This window comes from Phasianus colchicus, chromosome 18, assembly GCF_987193195.1.
Source record: "Phasianus colchicus chromosome 18, bPhaCol1.hap1.1, whole genome shotgun sequence".
NCBI lineage: Eukaryota > Metazoa > Chordata > Aves > Galliformes > Phasianidae > Phasianus > Phasianus colchicus.
The window spans coordinates 8,434,072-8,449,907 of NC_143453.1; the positions used below are offsets into that span (position 1 = coordinate 8,434,072).

The 15,836-nt window shown below is 45.6% G+C and overlaps 3 protein-coding genes across 4 annotated transcripts; 2 read left to right on the forward strand and 1 right to left on the reverse strand.

Moving 5' to 3' along the window:
• The first annotated feature begins 265 nt into the window (after positions 1 to 265).
• On the forward strand, positions 266 to 8,821 carry KMT5A (lysine methyltransferase 5A). The gene is given in 9 exon segments (XM_031592650.2): positions 266 to 390; positions 392 to 414; positions 761 to 855; positions 2,797 to 2,953; positions 3,956 to 4,175; positions 4,912 to 4,996; positions 5,304 to 5,363; positions 5,867 to 6,057; positions 6,719 to 8,821. Coding segments are annotated over 9 exon segments (1,152 nt in total). The 5' UTR covers positions 266 to 280; the 3' UTR covers positions 6,930 to 8,821.
• A 1,919-nt stretch (positions 8,822 to 10,740) lies between these two features.
• On the reverse strand, positions 10,741 to 13,781 carry RILPL2 (Rab interacting lysosomal protein like 2). Of its 2 annotated transcripts, none has more exons than XM_031592656.2 (4): positions 13,557 to 13,781; positions 12,845 to 12,996; positions 11,482 to 11,592; positions 10,741 to 11,024 (listed from the first exon to the last, which is right to left on the reverse strand). In XM_031592656.2, the coding sequence occupies exons 1-4, from the start codon at positions 13,779 to 13,781 to the stop codon at positions 11,000 to 11,002; spliced, it is 513 nt and encodes a 170-aa protein (XP_031448516.1). In that variant the 3' UTR covers positions 10,741 to 10,999. The 2 variants fall into 2 exon arrangements, with proteins under 2 accessions (XP_031448516.1, XP_031448515.1); XM_031592655.2 differs by having other exon boundaries at positions 13,449 to 13,781.
• An 88-nt stretch (positions 13,782 to 13,869) lies between these two features.
• SNRNP35 (small nuclear ribonucleoprotein U11/U12 subunit 35) lies at positions 13,870 to 15,528 on the forward strand. The gene is made up of 2 exons (XM_031592654.2): positions 13,870 to 14,089; positions 14,318 to 15,528. The coding sequence occupies exon 2, from the start codon at positions 14,320 to 14,322 to the stop codon at positions 15,115 to 15,117; it is 798 nt and encodes a 265-aa protein (XP_031448514.2). The 5' UTR covers positions 13,870 to 14,089; positions 14,318 to 14,319; the 3' UTR covers positions 15,118 to 15,528.
• The last annotated feature ends 308 nt before the right edge of the window (positions 15,529 to 15,836 follow it).

A 15,836-nucleotide genomic window follows, 5' to 3' on the forward strand; every position in this document is an offset into this window, starting at 1 on the left:
GCTGATTTTCTCACGTTTTATATATGAAAAAAGTCGATCAATTTCGCAGCGTTTTCTACCCACGTGGCGAGGCACAGCCGCGGAAGGGCGTTCCTTCCGGGGCCGCCAATCAGCGCGCCGGTTGCCCTTCGCACGGGCCAATCAGCGCCCAGGGGACGCACATTTAAACACCGGTCCCGGGAGCTCGCACCCTCTTCAGTCTGACAGCCGGGGGGGCGGGTCGTAGTTCTGCGCACCAATCGGCGGCGCGGAAGCTGTTATCCGACACCCGGTTCAGCCAATGGGGGTGCGGCAGGCAGCGCGGCGTCTCCCCGCGGGGCGGTTGGCGGCGGCGGGGGAGCTCCCGGGGTCGGTGCCGGGGGAGCCGCGCCGCGGGGGCTCCTGGGCGCCGCGCCGCCGCCGAAATGGCTAAAGGTGCGCGGGCGGGGCAGGGCTGGGAGCGGAGCGCTGGGTGCCACTATGGGGGGCCGGCGGCGCGCGGTGCGTACGGATGCGTCGGAGATGGGCGCGGGCGCGGGGCCGGGCGGCGCGGAGCTGCCGGCGGCGCGGAGACCACTCCCGGGAGGCGCGGAGCGCCGGGGCCGGCGGGACTCCTCCCCCGCGCGGTGTGCGCAGCTCGCCGGGAAGGGGCTGGGCCGCCGCGGCTCGCCCTGCCGCAGTGAGCCCTTTAAACATGGCGCAGGCCGCGGGGGCCGGGAGATGACCGCGGGCGGCGGCGCGGGACACGGCTCAGATGCCGCTCTTCCTTCCTCGCTCCTAGGCAGGAACATGCCCAAGGCCAGGGCGGGCGGCGCGGAGAAGGCGAGCCCCGAGAGCGCCGAGAGGAAGAGCCCCGGCCGCTCCCGGGCCGGTGGGGTAAGCGCTGTTTGGATCTGGGGCGGGCGCGGACGGCGGCCTTGGGAGCCACCGGCGCGGGGCTGTCCGGCGGAATCGGAAGCGGGGCGGGCTTCGGCGCGGCCGGGGTGCGCCGTGTCCTTCCTGCCCTGCGAGCAGCGGGAGCTGCTGTCAGTGAGCGGCCGGGCCCGGGCGCAGCCCTGCTCCTCTGCTATCCCCGCTGTCCTCTATCTCCCCTAGAGGCAGCGGGCCCGAGCTCGGTAATCGCTTTGTGTTTAAACTGCTTAAAATGCTGAGATGAATCTTGGCTATTGCGTCAAGACCTGGGGATCCTCAGCAACCCTTAACGTGTGCTGTTGTGCTGAGAAAATCCGTGCCGCGGAGGCTCTGAAGCCCGGCACAGACAAAGACGTGGCAGCCGGGAGCGCCGTGCTGCAGGCGGGGGCTGGGGGGGAAGGGAGCGGCCCGAGGACGTGCTGCTGTGGCCCTGTCAGTGTGTGCACGGAGCTCCGTGGGCAGGTGGGCTGCTGCTGGCCTTCCAGGAGATGGCCGGCTGTGGAGCTCCTGTTAAACGTCAGGAATTTCTCAGTGTTGGTTTCACTACCCGTATTTGTTAAAATCCGGTGTTGTTGTACGTCATCCTTAAAGCCCTGCTTCCGTGAATAAGCCAGTCTCGTTTCTGATGGACTTCTCCCATTGCGAAGGTGGAAAGCTTTGACTTTTGACACCCAGGCTTCTCAGGGTGTTCTGCTGTAATCTTAATTCTTACTGAAGCTTTTAACTGATCTTATTTTGTGTGTAGTTGTGAACTCTGTTACTTGTTTTTGTTAATAATTAAAATTTTCTTATGTGCTCCATGCTTTGTTTACTTCATTGGCTCTTACGTGATGAGGTGTACCAGAGCATTTATTTCATCAAATGGCTGTATTTGAGCTATTTTACTCATTAACCAATGGGAGCCTTTGGATGTTTTAAAAGAAAATGCATGCACAACTTGGTGTTTTTTTATTTCAGCTGAGTTGCAGTATCTGTAAGTGCTTTCACTTGAGTCAAAATACAGCCAAGACAAACTTGTTCTGGCCAAGCCATGGCTGTTTGTCCCAGTAGTGGGGCTTCACAGCTAAAATCCCTGTGCCTGACATACCTGCACAGTCAAGCTTGGCCTGGTTGCAGAGAATCATAAAAGCAAAGATGTCACAACTCCTGTAAGCTTTGCTAAGTCTATGTTCCACCCTACTGGGGTCTTCAGCCTGAACCAGCTTTTGAGCCCCAGCTTTGTGCTATTTGACTGTGCCAGAGGGTTTTACCATTTTGCTGGCAGGGACCAAGTGCTTTGCTTAGAGTATTGCATGTTTCTTATGCCATCAGCAGTCTTTTAACACTCCATTTTATACAATATAATGAATAAAAAGATAGCACTGCTCATCTCCCAAACCTCAATGAGAGGTGTCACTCAAGGTAGACTGAAAAACTGTCTTCCAAGCTGCTCAGTAGAGCATATTGGGGACGATTAATTGCAGTAACATTTGATACATAATGAACACTTGGGTAAGCTCATGCTTCCTTGGCTATGTGAGGTATGTGTTAGGCTTGGGCAGTTCCTGCTGTGTTATTGGTGTTTTCTTTGGCTTGCTCTCTTTGAGCAGCTCAGAGTTCATATCTTGAAGCAGAGGGTGGAAACTGGTGTTCATTATGGCTCTCTTATCCTACCACATTGCACGTGAAAGCCCTTTTGAACTGGGAGGTTTGCATTAGTAAAGTTCTCGGAGTGCTTACCCAGGTAATGTTTTCACATCATAGAAATAGCAGTGGTAGCAAGGATGATGCATTAAAGCAGTGTAACTTGCATTAGCACAGTCAGCTGTCAGCCCTGCTCTTTGCAGCACGTTGTGGATACCAACTGGAGGCTCCCAGCATCTCTGTGATATACTTTTTTTGTTTCTATGTGTGAATCTGTTTTAGGAGAATGTGTTTACTGGTCAATCCAAAATCTACAGCTACCTGAATCCCAACAAATCTCCTGGTGCTCGCTCCCCACTTCAAGAAGAAAACTCTGTCATGTATCACGAAGTGAAATGTCAGGGCAAAGCACTAACTGAAACCAACAGGAAAGGAGATGGTAAGATTGATCTTTGGATTGCTTGCTTTGTGAGATGTGCTTTCCTTGCCACTTGAGTTTTAGATCTGTAGGGGGTGGGCAGGGGAGCTGCCCCAGTTGCTTTCCCAAATCCTACAGCTCTGTCAGCAAACAAACTCTACAGGGATAATGGTGTCTTTATCCTTTTCAGAACTGAAGTCACAGATTTACCAGGTGATTATGGAAAGCAAACAAAAACCCCACAGCTGGTTTATGTTTAAAGGTGTGGTTGTTAAGTGTGGTAACTTGTTGAAATGTTTTGATTCATATGTTATTTGCAAGTAGATGCTTTAAGCCCCATTGAGCACAGGAGGCTGTAACTCCCAGATTTCACCAAGAAAGTCAAGATGGCTTTAGTCTTCCCCACAGTGGGTCAGTGGCCTTTCAGCAGTGCTTCATTTCTCCAGTGAGATTGAAACATCTGTCATGGCCCAAGGAAATTAAACCTGGTAATTGGTTTTAAATGAAAACTTTATTCAGCTTTAAGACATGTCTCATTTACCCTAAATAAGTCAGTCAGCTTAGGAGGATGTGGTCACCTCAAGGTAGGAGAGGCTAAACCAAGAAAATGTAGCAGAACTTTTTCTTGTAAGCACCTGCCCTTTGGCTCCTGTGGATTTGGGCTGAGTGGTATTGGCTCTTTAGCACCAGCTTCTGCAGTGACTGATTGCAGCAGTGTGGGGTGCAGGGACTTGTGCTCCTTCAGGGCGGGTTGCTGGTTCCTTTATAGCAATTTGAGAACTCAGTATGCCAAGTGCACTAGCTGGCAGGCTGTTTGTACCACTGACTGTGGTTCGGGTTAGGTTTGGGTTGGTTTTACACCCATGACAAAGAACTTGCTCTTGTTCTTACCTGTTCCTTTTCTCTTTTTATACTTCTTTCTATACCGTAGCAATGACTACTTGAAATTCTATTGGAATTCATATAAAAGCACTCTTGTATAGATCTTGAATTCAGAGCTGTTCTTTATTTCATTGTCACTAGAAAAAAAGAACAGTGGCAATATAATTGAAGGTGCTACGAAACCAGAAGATCAGAAAGATAAAGAAAGTGGGTGCAATACTTCAGTGGTCTCTTCTGATCAAAAAAACCAAGGAACTGTTGAAGCTGAGAAGACACTCCTGCCCTCAGACTGTGCTGGTGAGGCCAGTGCAAAGCCAGCTCAGAAGAAGATGGTTAAAGCAAAACGTGGACCAAGAAGGAAGTAAGTGACTTCTGGAATTGTAAAAGCTTTTCTACTTTAGGCCATTTTGTACCAGGGGGCCTTCATCTACATTTTGCCTTGATAGGCAAATAGAGAGGCTATAGATAAGCCAGACCAGGAATTAATGGTTTGTTTTTTTTTTTTTTTTTGCTTTCTTCTTTTTTGGGGGACAGATTTTAAAGAAGATTCTTTTTCTTCAAAAATAGTATATTTGAAAATACAAAATAACACCCAAAGTATGTATCAGTCTTGCAGATGACTATTTCACTATCAAGCAAGGCAAAAACTAATTTAGGAATCACTAAGACTTACTGTTTTGTGGACAAATGGAATCTATCTGATCAGAATCGTGATGTTAAATTATTGTAGCTGGGAGAGTGCTGGCTGAGTTGATAACTTTACTCATGTTAATGAAATAATGTTACCTAACATTAATGAATTCATGGCCAAGCAGCTTTAATGACCTACATTTTGGGGAAGGCATGTGGTGGGGACTTCAGAGTTGTAATGTGATTTTTCAGTTGATTTCCAGTGGCATCTAATTCTTGTGGCTAAAGGATTAGTAATAGAGTATGTAGCTTCTGGCTTGGAATGCAGAATACTGATCAGCATGAATCCATGTTCTTACCAACGTTTAACATAAGCTTAAAAATATATACATATTTTAGATATGTGTTTCAGAGGTGTAACTTCAGAAGTAGTTTGAAATGTGTTTCCTGCTTTTCTTATTCTCTAGAACACAAGGGAGAGCACCAAATCGAAAAGTGACAGACTATTACCCAGTTAGAAGAAGTTCCAGGAAGAGCAAATCTGAACTGGAGGTAGTGCTTCTTGATGAAATACCAGTACTTAATGCAGTAGCAAATGTTCACTGAAAGTATTAGGAATGTTTCTAAATACAGAAATACTGGTCCAGTTCTTTTTAGGATGGAATTTAAATGATGCATTCTTGGGGGATGTCTCTTTATTCTGTCTCTTTACAACTTAGTTTTGCTAGAAAGAGGGATGGTTTGGAAAAATTGAATGTCATTGGCCAATCATTTCCTGTTAGCTATGGAATAAAATACAAAAGCTACCAACAAATAACTTGGTCTTGTTTTTTTTTTTTTTGTCTTGTTACTTCCTCAGACTGAGGAAAGGAGGAAAATCGATGAACTAATTACAAGTGGGAAAGAAGAAGGAATGAAGGTAACAGCAATGCTAACCTGAGTACTGTGTATTGTTCATACAGTATAGCTCTTAAAAGCACAGTGGCTCTCAAAAAGCAGCAGTGTGCAGTTCACACTGTGGCTTCTAGGATAGTGACATCCTTGTAAGAAGAGTTGTACAGCTCACAGAAAGAGGCAGGAAGAATCAAGTGTAACTAGTGGATAACTAATTCAGTTTGTGTGATTGACCTTTCTATACTTCTGTCATCTCTTCTTCCTGTGCATGCTAATGGTAACATTGAAATGGAAAAGCCTAGACATTCTACCATGCATTTTGCACTAGCTATGTTGCATCCTGAAGTCACTCTTTCTCCTCTAATACAGTAAATTGTGCTTCAACAGCTTTATCTGTGACATCGAGTTGCTGTACCATGTCACTTTAATGACAAATGTCATGCACTCCTTTCCTAGTAAACAGCTTATTGGCAGTCATGAATACCTTCTCATTTCCCAAGTGATTTTTGTTTCTTTTCAACTCAACAGATTGATTACATTGATGGCAAAGGGAGAGGAGTAATTGCTACTAAACATTTTAATCGTGGAGAATTTGTAGTTGAATATCATGGAGATCTCATAGAGATCACTGATGCTAAAAAGCGGGAGGCTGTGTATGCTCAAGATCCATCCACAGGCTGCTATATGTACTATTTTCAGTACCTCAGCAAAACGTACTGGTAAGCTGCTTTTGCTTTATATGTTATAGATGAGCAGTAGAAACTTTTGAATGCTGTTTTTTTTGTTTGTTTCTTGTTTTCATAGAGTTTTGTTGGTCTTTTTTTGGTTGGATACCACGAGTTAGGGGATCTTCTTGGAGCACTGTTTTGCTTGCCAAGAGCCCTCTGTACCTCTGGGTTAAAAGGAATAATGGACAACTCACAGCCCTATTCTCTGAAGCACAGTACAATCTATATAGAGAGATTTATCTACTTGGATGAGACTTCTAGCTTTGCCATGGATTTCTTCCAGAACTGTCTTGTGAAATTAGCCCCTTTTCCTGAGTTGGAATCATTTTCTTTTAGAAAAGCAGTATGAACAGTTAGGAAGAGAAAAACACTTCCTTCAAGTGCTTCTGGGTGTTTCTTTCTTCAGTACCTGTCACCAACCACACATGCATGCTTTATCACTCCAGTGTGGTTTTTCTCTTTTATTTTTTCACCCTAAACTTCAGTTCTTCCAAAGCCATTGCTCAGACAACTTTTTTCTTCTTCTTCTTCTTTTTTTTTTTTTTTTTTTTACTTTCCAAGCCTTGTACGTATTCCTAATTCTTTACCTAGTTTGCACTTTGTTTCTTGTCCTTTAATATGATGTGTGCATGACATGTTCTTGTTCTTCCAGTGTTGATGCTACAAAAGAAACTAATCGTCTGGGAAGACTGATTAATCACAGCAAATGTGGCAATTGTCAAACAAAACTTCATGACATTGATGGTGTGCCTCATCTCATATTGATAGCTTCCAGAGACATTAAAGCAGGTGAAGAACTGTTGTATGACTATGGAGACAGAAGCAAAGCTTCCATTGAAGCTCATCCATGGCTAAAACACTAATTCTTCATCTTTTGGGTGTGGTTTTAGGTTGTTTTTTGGGGGGGGGCAAGAGGGGTGGTGGAGACTGAGTGCTCTGCAAGGAGTTGGTGGATTTTTTCCTCCATCCTCACTTCCCTCAGCTTTCTTAGTGAACTGCTTATGGTGTTCTGAGCTCCTTGAAAACTACATTTTTACTTTGCAGTATTGGAATTCCTATTACAGATTTCCAAGCAGGCTCAAGTTTTCTCTTAGATTGCCAAAACTTCTGTATTGCAAAAGGAAGCCCTCTCTAAAAAAACAGAACCCTCCTGCATAGTGACCACTGCCACCTGAGCATGGAAGGACTTGCACAGATTGGAATTTAGTCATTTGGATTGTGCTTCTGCTTCTGCAGTGAAATCTTATACTCCATTTTTTGGGGTGGTGAACTTGACATTAGCTTTATGACAGCAAACATGCTTTTTATACGCTGACACCTATATCAATGGCTTGACTACTTGTTAGACTTCTTGCAAAGATTTTTTTTTTTAATGGATGCTATTGTTTCTATCTTTCTCAAATAACTTGTGGTAGGGTTCTTTTTTTCCCAGTGTGGTATCTCATTAGTAATTAACTTTAAATGCACTTGTGCTGAGGGAAATGGATGGTCATACTGGCTTTTTTCAGAGAAATAACTCCAAGACAAACATAAATGGATTTTGATAGGCTGGGTTGATACTGATTAAAAACGTAGGAATTTAACTTTACAAGAGAATCAACGTTGGACACAACTTCCTAAAATTTGGGATGGTATCTTTTTATAGTTGATGACTGATTCTTGGAGGTGATGATTCCTAGAGGGTTTTAAAGAAGCAAAACAAAAGAAAAAAACTCTCTGAAAATTTTATTACCTTCCTATGCTATTTATAGCTCCATCAAAAGTTATTTATTTACTGTGAATGCTTGAAGTAGAGCATAGTGGTTCTGTAAGTCATCTTTATATGCAGCTTCAAATGGTGATGATGGTGTTTGTGCAATGAAGAAAGTATATTCCTTATTGCCTGGTCCTGTAGGTCTGTCCAGCATGGTCTGGACCCACTGTCTTAAATGGGAGCTGTGTGCTTAGCATCTTGCAGATGTTTTTAACATCACTGTTTGAGAACCAAATCTGTCATGTAGGCAGGCAATATACAATACAGGTCCTTTATGTTAAAGATGAGTTCTTACCAATTAGAATTTTTTGCCAAGGCAGGCTTGGCATGTGTTTAGATGAAGATGGCTGTGAGCCATTGGTCGTGCTTGCTGCTGGAAGATGTCAGCAAGGGATCTGTGGCTCTGCTTGTCTTTTTTTCCTCCATGTCTTGAAGGCTGCAGCTGCTTCAGCTAATGCCCTCTAGGACACGCTTGCCTGTGTGATAGGTCGGATAGCAACATCATGGTTGTATGCTCCAGCAGCAAGAGAGGTGGTGAAGTGATGTATTTTTTAAATGAAAAACTTGAAGACAATGTCTCTGTAAAATAAAGAATATATTTATTATTTATGAAGTGTCTGTTATAGTACCTGTTTGTCTCCACTGCAGATCATTAGCGTTTTGAAAGAAAGCTGTGAAAATCATTAGCCATTAACTGCTTGATGTTATTTACCATTTAACACAAGGCCAGCTCAGCAGAGAGAGCCTTTGTATTTTCACAATTTCTGAATTAACTGGAGACCTGTTACCTTGTTACTGAGTTACAGGTAAGCTTCTTTCACTGTCTTGTTTTAGTTGGCAGTGATTTCTCTCTGGTGTCAGGAACAGGATACTACTGTATGTTGCTGTAGCATCTGTTGTACTAGAGTGCTTCCCTTCAGTCAAAATTGGAATCAATTGCTTCCTCTTGTTCTTTGTTTAAGAATTTGCTTGTTCTCTATCAGATTAAATAGCTTAACATCTCTGTGCTTTGGCGTCACTTCTGTAAATAACCAGGAGGGAGAATCTCCCTATTTTACATAAAAATTGTCTTCTGAAATGCTTAACTGGTAATTAAGTAGCACTGCATCAGAAGATAGTAATAAAGCTGATATTGCACTGAGGATGTCTTTTGCTCTGGTAGGAGCTGTGTGTGTATGTATCTGTTTGTGCCTATATTTTAATACTTCTCAGTGGAACATGAAGTTATGATTTTTATCCTTGTGCCTTATAGAAGAGATTCATCTTCTAACAAGATGTAAAGCACTTAGCAGGGAAAAGTGCCCTGGGCTTGGGAGTTAAACTTCTTTGCTTGCCTTTGCTGAAGGCAGCATAGTTGCTTTAACAAGACTCTAGGCTCTTCTATTGTGGCCATAGTTTGCTTCCCTTCTGAGAGAGAAGCTGTGCATCTTTTCTTCACATCCGATTGCATGCAACTTTGGTGCCAGAAAAAGAATAGCCCTAAAAGGTTGTGGTGTTCTCCTTTCTACATTAACTGGTGAACTCCTGCTTCTTGTTTTCAATAAAGAACATAATCAGTGGTATCTTGAAAAGAACAATTGCAGCATTCATTGTTTCCTCCACCTACCTATCAGTGAGGAGTGGTCTTGGGCTGCGTTACAGTCTCTGTACCTCCTTGGCAAGCTGGTACACTTGCATGCATCTACTGAATCTGTGCACTTTGTTACTTGAAGTTGTTTCCTTAAGATATGGTAAACTGAGAACTGTGGTTTTAGGTGTAATTTGCCTCCCCTCCATGAGATTGGAAAATACATCTTAGGATGAACCATGCAGGAAGAGGCAGTTCAGAGCACATGTAAGCATCTTCCAGAGATGTGTCCTGGCTGTTGCTGATGCAGTTTTCTTTTCTTTTTTCCCCCTCTAAACACACATGCTGTCCAGAAGATGCATTGAATTCCTTCCTTGCTACTATGTTCTAGAAAATGTCTCTGATATATGAACAAGGCTTATTAGTATGTCAGAGATGGCAAAATTTAAGTTTTGTGTTAACTGTGAACCAACCTAGGTCAGACATGTCTCGCTGGTGTACAGTTGCTAATTCTGTCTGAAAGGAAACTGCAGTTTCTGTTGTCTGCAAAGATGCATTTGCTTTGTGCTTCTGAGCAGATGTGTGAGGTGTCCTATACCTTTCATGCTGTTAGCATACAAGAGGGAATCAAAAGACTTCAGAACCTGCTTTCACTTCTAAGGAGTGTCAGATCATAGCTTGATTCCTGTCACTGCTCTTTTTATGTCTGCTCACAGTCTGCCGCTCTTGAAATTCTGCTTTTCTAAACGTGGAATTTCAACTGGTATTTTTCAAGCTTTTCTACTGTTGTTTGCCCTATATGATACTACTAGTGACAAATGTTGTTGCTTAAGTTAATACACAGCTTGTATTGCTAATTAGAGGGGAAAAAAGCTTGTGAAAAAGACAACTGTCTAGCCCAGAAAACCTTTGTTGAAAGTGAAATGTTTGATGCATCTGTTCTAGCTGAAGCTTGTTTGCACCTGAAATAATACCAGTCCTTGATGTGATCAAAGTGTGATGCAACAGCTTTTCTTTCTTTGCTGTGCTAGTTTCTTTCATCCCAATCCCAAAAGTCCACTCCTGTGAATGCCCATTTAATGCAAAGAAAGAGTACAAGCAATGTGAGGGCTTTTTTCAAGTAGTTGCATTAATATGAGAATGGGGAATTACTTTTCATGTCATATCAGTGAGGGGTACAACTGGAATTCTTTCCGAGCACTTTGCTGTGAAGGCCCATGGATGTCACATCCTTTAAAAAATAACATATCTTAACCTTGTGGAATCACTTTGAGCTGATTACTCCAGTATGTACACAAGGTCAGTGTATGGTAGTACACTTCCATCATAGGTTCTCTTAAGAACAAACAAAACCTTTATATATAAACATTTATTTTTTTGACAAATAATTTCTGAAAGGAATCCAACAATGCAAAAAGTGTACATATGTTAAATGGTTGCTAAAAAAGCAAAGTAAAGCCTATTCTTAAAGAATATTGTACAACAGTTCTTCTGAGATTGTTTATTCTCTACTCTAAGAGTGATGCTTTGTTTTCCAGTTCTTGACTCCTTGCTTCTTCAGATGCTTTCACTGGGCCATTTCTGAACAGAAGTGGCTAAGTTTTCAAGAGTGCTCATTTTCCATGTTTAAAAGAGAACCTGCAGAAGAAAAATACAAATAGAGAAGAAGGACTGTGCTATGTGATTGCCATCTCAGTGTTCTGCTATTTTGGGGAACTCTAAGGACGTGACCTGAGCTAGTGGATACTGCATGCAGCTGCTTGCATGTAGTGTAAACAAACTCCCAGGGACAGCAATCATGAGTCTTAATGTGCTGACAGGTCCCAGGTTGCATATTTTTGTTCTGAAATGCTGACTCTTTGTAGGAAAAAAGTGTCACCCTGCTTCTCTATGTGGAGCTTGCTTTCCTGTCGAGTGCTTTTTGAACAGAAAAGGATTTCTCTTATCACGTTTGAATTTTATAGTGATGAGGAGAAAAAAATATCCAGTCAAGTAGGCCAAAGTTCAGAATTCCCCCCTGGATTCACTGTGTGTGCAGTGTGTCCTTATCTCAGGCTTTATTAATACAACAATAAAAAAAAGTAGACAAACTTACAGCCGTTTGATAATTGTCTTCTCATTGCTGTCCTTGCTGGTGCCTGGGCTGCTGCCATGGAGTTCCTTCTCCAGTTCTTTAGTTTGGTCATTTCTCTGTGAGATGATCCCACTGGTAAGAGAAGTGGATTTTGTTTGTTTTTGCTATTTCTGTGACTAGCTTAATATCATATTGCTGTCCTGTTCAGTGGACAGTCTGGGATGTGAGAGAAGGTGGCTTTTGGCTTATCCTGTAACTTTGTATAAGTAACTGCACAAAATTAACTGAACCCAAAAGCAGCATTTACACACTGTCTTGGAACAAAGCTCTAGGTCATTAACAGCATATTTTTAAACTTTTCTGCTAATTTTTAACTTGGCCTGTAGTAAGCTATGTGTCACAAATGAGAAATCAAAGACAAGAAGCCTTTCCAGTGGTTGCACAGTGAAGGTAGTCAGCCGAGATGGGGAAGCTGGTGCCTCACTGCTATGCAAGAACTGCATACAGACAGTCTGTAAACTGACTTCTTGGATTTAACTTTAACTTTGTCTTAACCTGTTACAAACAAGGCAAAAGGCAGCCTTATTGAGTCTAAGAGTTTGTTGCTTTGTTATCTCAGATGAAATCCTTAGTTCTCAAACTTTGTGAGGCTAGATTAAAAAATAATTTATTGCTCCAAGGACCTTGTAATACAGCCAGAAGGATAAGGGGCAGAGGTGGGTGAGGAAAACTTCCTTGGAGGTGAAGCAGTTGGTAGCAAAAAGACCCTTCTTGATTCTCATCTTCTCCCAAGCCGCTCCCTTCTCAAAAGACTGAGATTTTGCTCTGAAGAAACTTAGTCAACACAGAGTTGTGCAAGGAACTGTAGCTGCTGGTGTTATTAACAACAACAAAACCCGGCTTCTCTTCAATGATAGCAGAAGGGCTTAAGTCTGTTTTCTACATTAATGCCATACATATGCTGGGGGCAAAGGAACAGTAGATATGCTAGCAGGCCCCCATCTGCACTCAAAGGCAAGTTGGAGGAGGAAGTAAATTTCTACTACAACAAAATGGAAACCCCCATGATCTTCCGGTAAGTGGTGTGGCTTTTAGACAGGAGCAGTGTGCACAACTGCTGTAACTATGCAGGTTTTCTCTGCATGAGAACTCAGCTTGTATGCAGAGTTGTAGAAACTCTGGTCTTAAAATTGTTGCATAGAAGCTTCATCGTTCCTGTGCTTTTCATTGCTCATTTGTAGCCTCTTGGGAGGAGAGACGTCTTTTCTTCTAGGGTTGGACAGTACCCAGCCCAATTTAGGTGCTCAAACCTGTAATACATCATCTGATAAGCTCCCCAGAAAGAAGTAAATGTTGCTTGTTCTTTGCTGACCACACCATATACCTTTTGTAGCACTGCAGCTCCTCTTGCACCACGAGAAGTTGAGCTTTCAGCTGGTTACGTTCCTGCAACACATCTCGCAGCTCCTGTAATGTGAACCGAGGCCGATTTGGATCCGTGAGGTCTATCACCATTTTATCTGGTCCCAAGTTGGGCTGTAAAAATAAGAGATGTAAAGTAGGGGGATGTGATCCTGTAACCGGTCAAAAGGAGGGGAGGTAAGTTGCACCAGGAGAGATTTGGGTTTGGGTATTAGGAGAAATTTCTTCTCCCAAAGGGCGGTCAGCACTGGCACAGCTCCTGGGGAGGTGGTGGGGTCGCCATCCCTGTAGGAGCTCAAAAGCTGCGGGGCTGTGGCACTGAGGGACGCGGTTGGTGGCACGGTGTGATGCGTCGGTGATCTCTGTGGTCTTCACCAACCTTAACGATGCTATGTTACAACCACACAGCGCTTGTTACAACTAGCATCCCTTCCTCACCACCCTGATTCGTTTCCCAAGCAGCTCGTTGCTACTTTTCACGCTCTCTCTGCATCCCTATCGCAGCAGCGCCCGCCTGACGGCGAAGTCCGGTTCCGAAGCGTCGAAGCGCCGCTCTCCCCACCCACCTGCTGGCCGCTCCCCGCCGCCCCGCGCCCCCGCAGCGCCTCCAGCTCGTCCCGCAGGCTGTCCCGCTCCATCCTCAGCTGCTCCTCGTTCAGGCTGCCTTCGCTCACCAGCGCCTCCAGCATCTCCAGCACCCGCACCATGCTGAACTGCAGCCGCGCGGCGGCAGCGGCCGCCTCGGGGCCGGCGCTGAGCTGCAGGAGGTCCCGGCCCACCACGGAGGAGATGTCGTAGACATCCTCAGCCGTCAGCTGGAAGGGGCTCTTCCGCAGCGCGCTCTCGGGGCCGCCGTCCTCCTCACCATCCTCCTCCTCCCCCTCCCCGCCGCGCCGCATGTCCGCGGCCCGCTACGAACTTCCTTCCCCGGGGCCGGGCCCCGCGGGCGGAGCGAACCCCGAGGCTTTCCATGGAGGCGGCGGCGCCCCGCCCTGCAGCTCCCGACGGGCGGAGCCGCGCTGGGCCCGGCCCGGAACCGCCTCCGAAGCGGGGCGGAGCGCGACGTGAGCGCGTCCGCCGCTGCTCTGCGCCGCAGCCGCCGAAAGCGGCGTGGAGCCGGGAGGGCTGCGGGGAGCGGCTGAAGCGAACGCGGCATCCCTCGGCTCGGTGTCAGCTGGCGGCGCGAGGGGCCGCGCTGTGAGGAGAGGTGAGGGGGGGGGGGGGAAGCCGCGAGGGCGGGAACGGGGCGGCTCCGCGTGAGGCCCGAGATCCCGAGCGGCTGCTGAGGCGGTGCCGGCAGGGCCGCGCCCGGTTCTCGCTCTGGAGGGTTTTTGTGAGGATCGCTGCGCTCTGGGAGGCGCTTCTGCGCCGTCTGTTTGCCTTTCTAAAACGTTCAGCGGCGAGCTGCGTTTAATTCGATTTCTTTTCCCGCCAGCGATGAACGATTGGGCGCCCATAGCCAAGGAGTACGACCCGCTGAAGGCGGGGAGCATCGACGGCACGGATGAGGAGCCCCACGACCGCGCTGTATGGAGGGCTATGCTGTCGCGTTACGTCCCCAACAAGGGCGTCACCGGAGATCCTCACCTCACCCTGTTCGTAGCGAGGCTCAATCTGCAGACGACAGAGGAGAAACTAAAGGAGGTCTTCTCCCGATATGGAGACATCAGAAAGATCCGTCTGGTTCGAGATCTGGTCACGGGATTTTCCAAGGGTTATGCGTTTATCGAGTACAAGGAGGAGCGCGCTCTGCTGAAGGCCCACAGAGATGCCAACAGGCTGGTTGTCGATCAGCACGAGGTCTTTGTTGACTTCGAACTGGAAAGAACTCTCAAAGGATGGATTCCTCGGAGGCTTGGAGGTGGTTTTGGAGGCAAAAAAGAATCCGGGCAGCTGCGGTTCGGAGGACGGGACAGACCTTTCCGGAAACCCATTAATTTGCCAAATGTGAAAAATGACTTCTATGGAGAAGGCTCAGCTGAGAAAAGAAACTGGTCTCGAGAGGGAGCAAGGGACTGGAGAACAAGAGATCGAGAGCATGAAAGGAGCAGAGAGAAGAGAGGGCCAGAAAGAGAGCGGTCGTGGGGTTGGGGTGACAGTGAGAGAGAAAGAGACTCAAAAGAGGAGAGGAGCAGAGGGAGAGAGAGGAAGGACAGAGACAGAAGGGACAGAGAGAGAGACCGGAGCAGGGAAAGAGATGCCAGGAAGCAAAGAGATGATGATAAGCATCGATAGCAGGTAGCACCTTGTCTTAAGGGAATGATGGGAAGTTTGGGTATGGCAAATACTCTTTTCTGTCTCTACAGTAGCGTGAGACACGCAATACTGCCCTTACTGCTGCCTGTGGGCATACCTCTGCTGTCATGGTGAATGAACTGATATGGAGGAGGTGACGCAGGAAGAAGCTGTACCTTCTGGAGGATGTGGACATGACTCTGTTGTAGGTGTCACCTTCAGCATGGGGCTGTGAGCTGCATTACCCAGACAAGCAGTGTTCATGTTATTGTCTTGTGCCTTTGACTTTTATCTGCTAGAAGCTCTCTGTAGTGTGGTTCCTAGTGCAACTGTTCTTCAGAGAAATTAAACTTTTCTATTAATATTTTAAAGTGGTGAATAAGAAATGCACGTGTTACCATCCCAACAAAATTGAGTACTCGCCTCATTTGCTATTCATTTTGCTGCTGGGATCACTGTTCATGAAAGAGCTCCATATTTAGTTCTTAATGTGCTAGATGCCCACTCTCATTTTGTGAGATAGATGCCCTTTATGAAGTCACTTTATGAAGAAATAGGAATGAAATGATAGCAACAAACTAAACTTCTGAAAAATGTGACCCAAAACAGAAGCTGAAAGGAAGTGACTTTATTTTCTTGAGGGCGCTGGGACAGGTGAGATTTGTAGTAATATTATGTCCTTAAGTAGTTCTGTGAGATGTGAGAGAAGCACGTGGTAA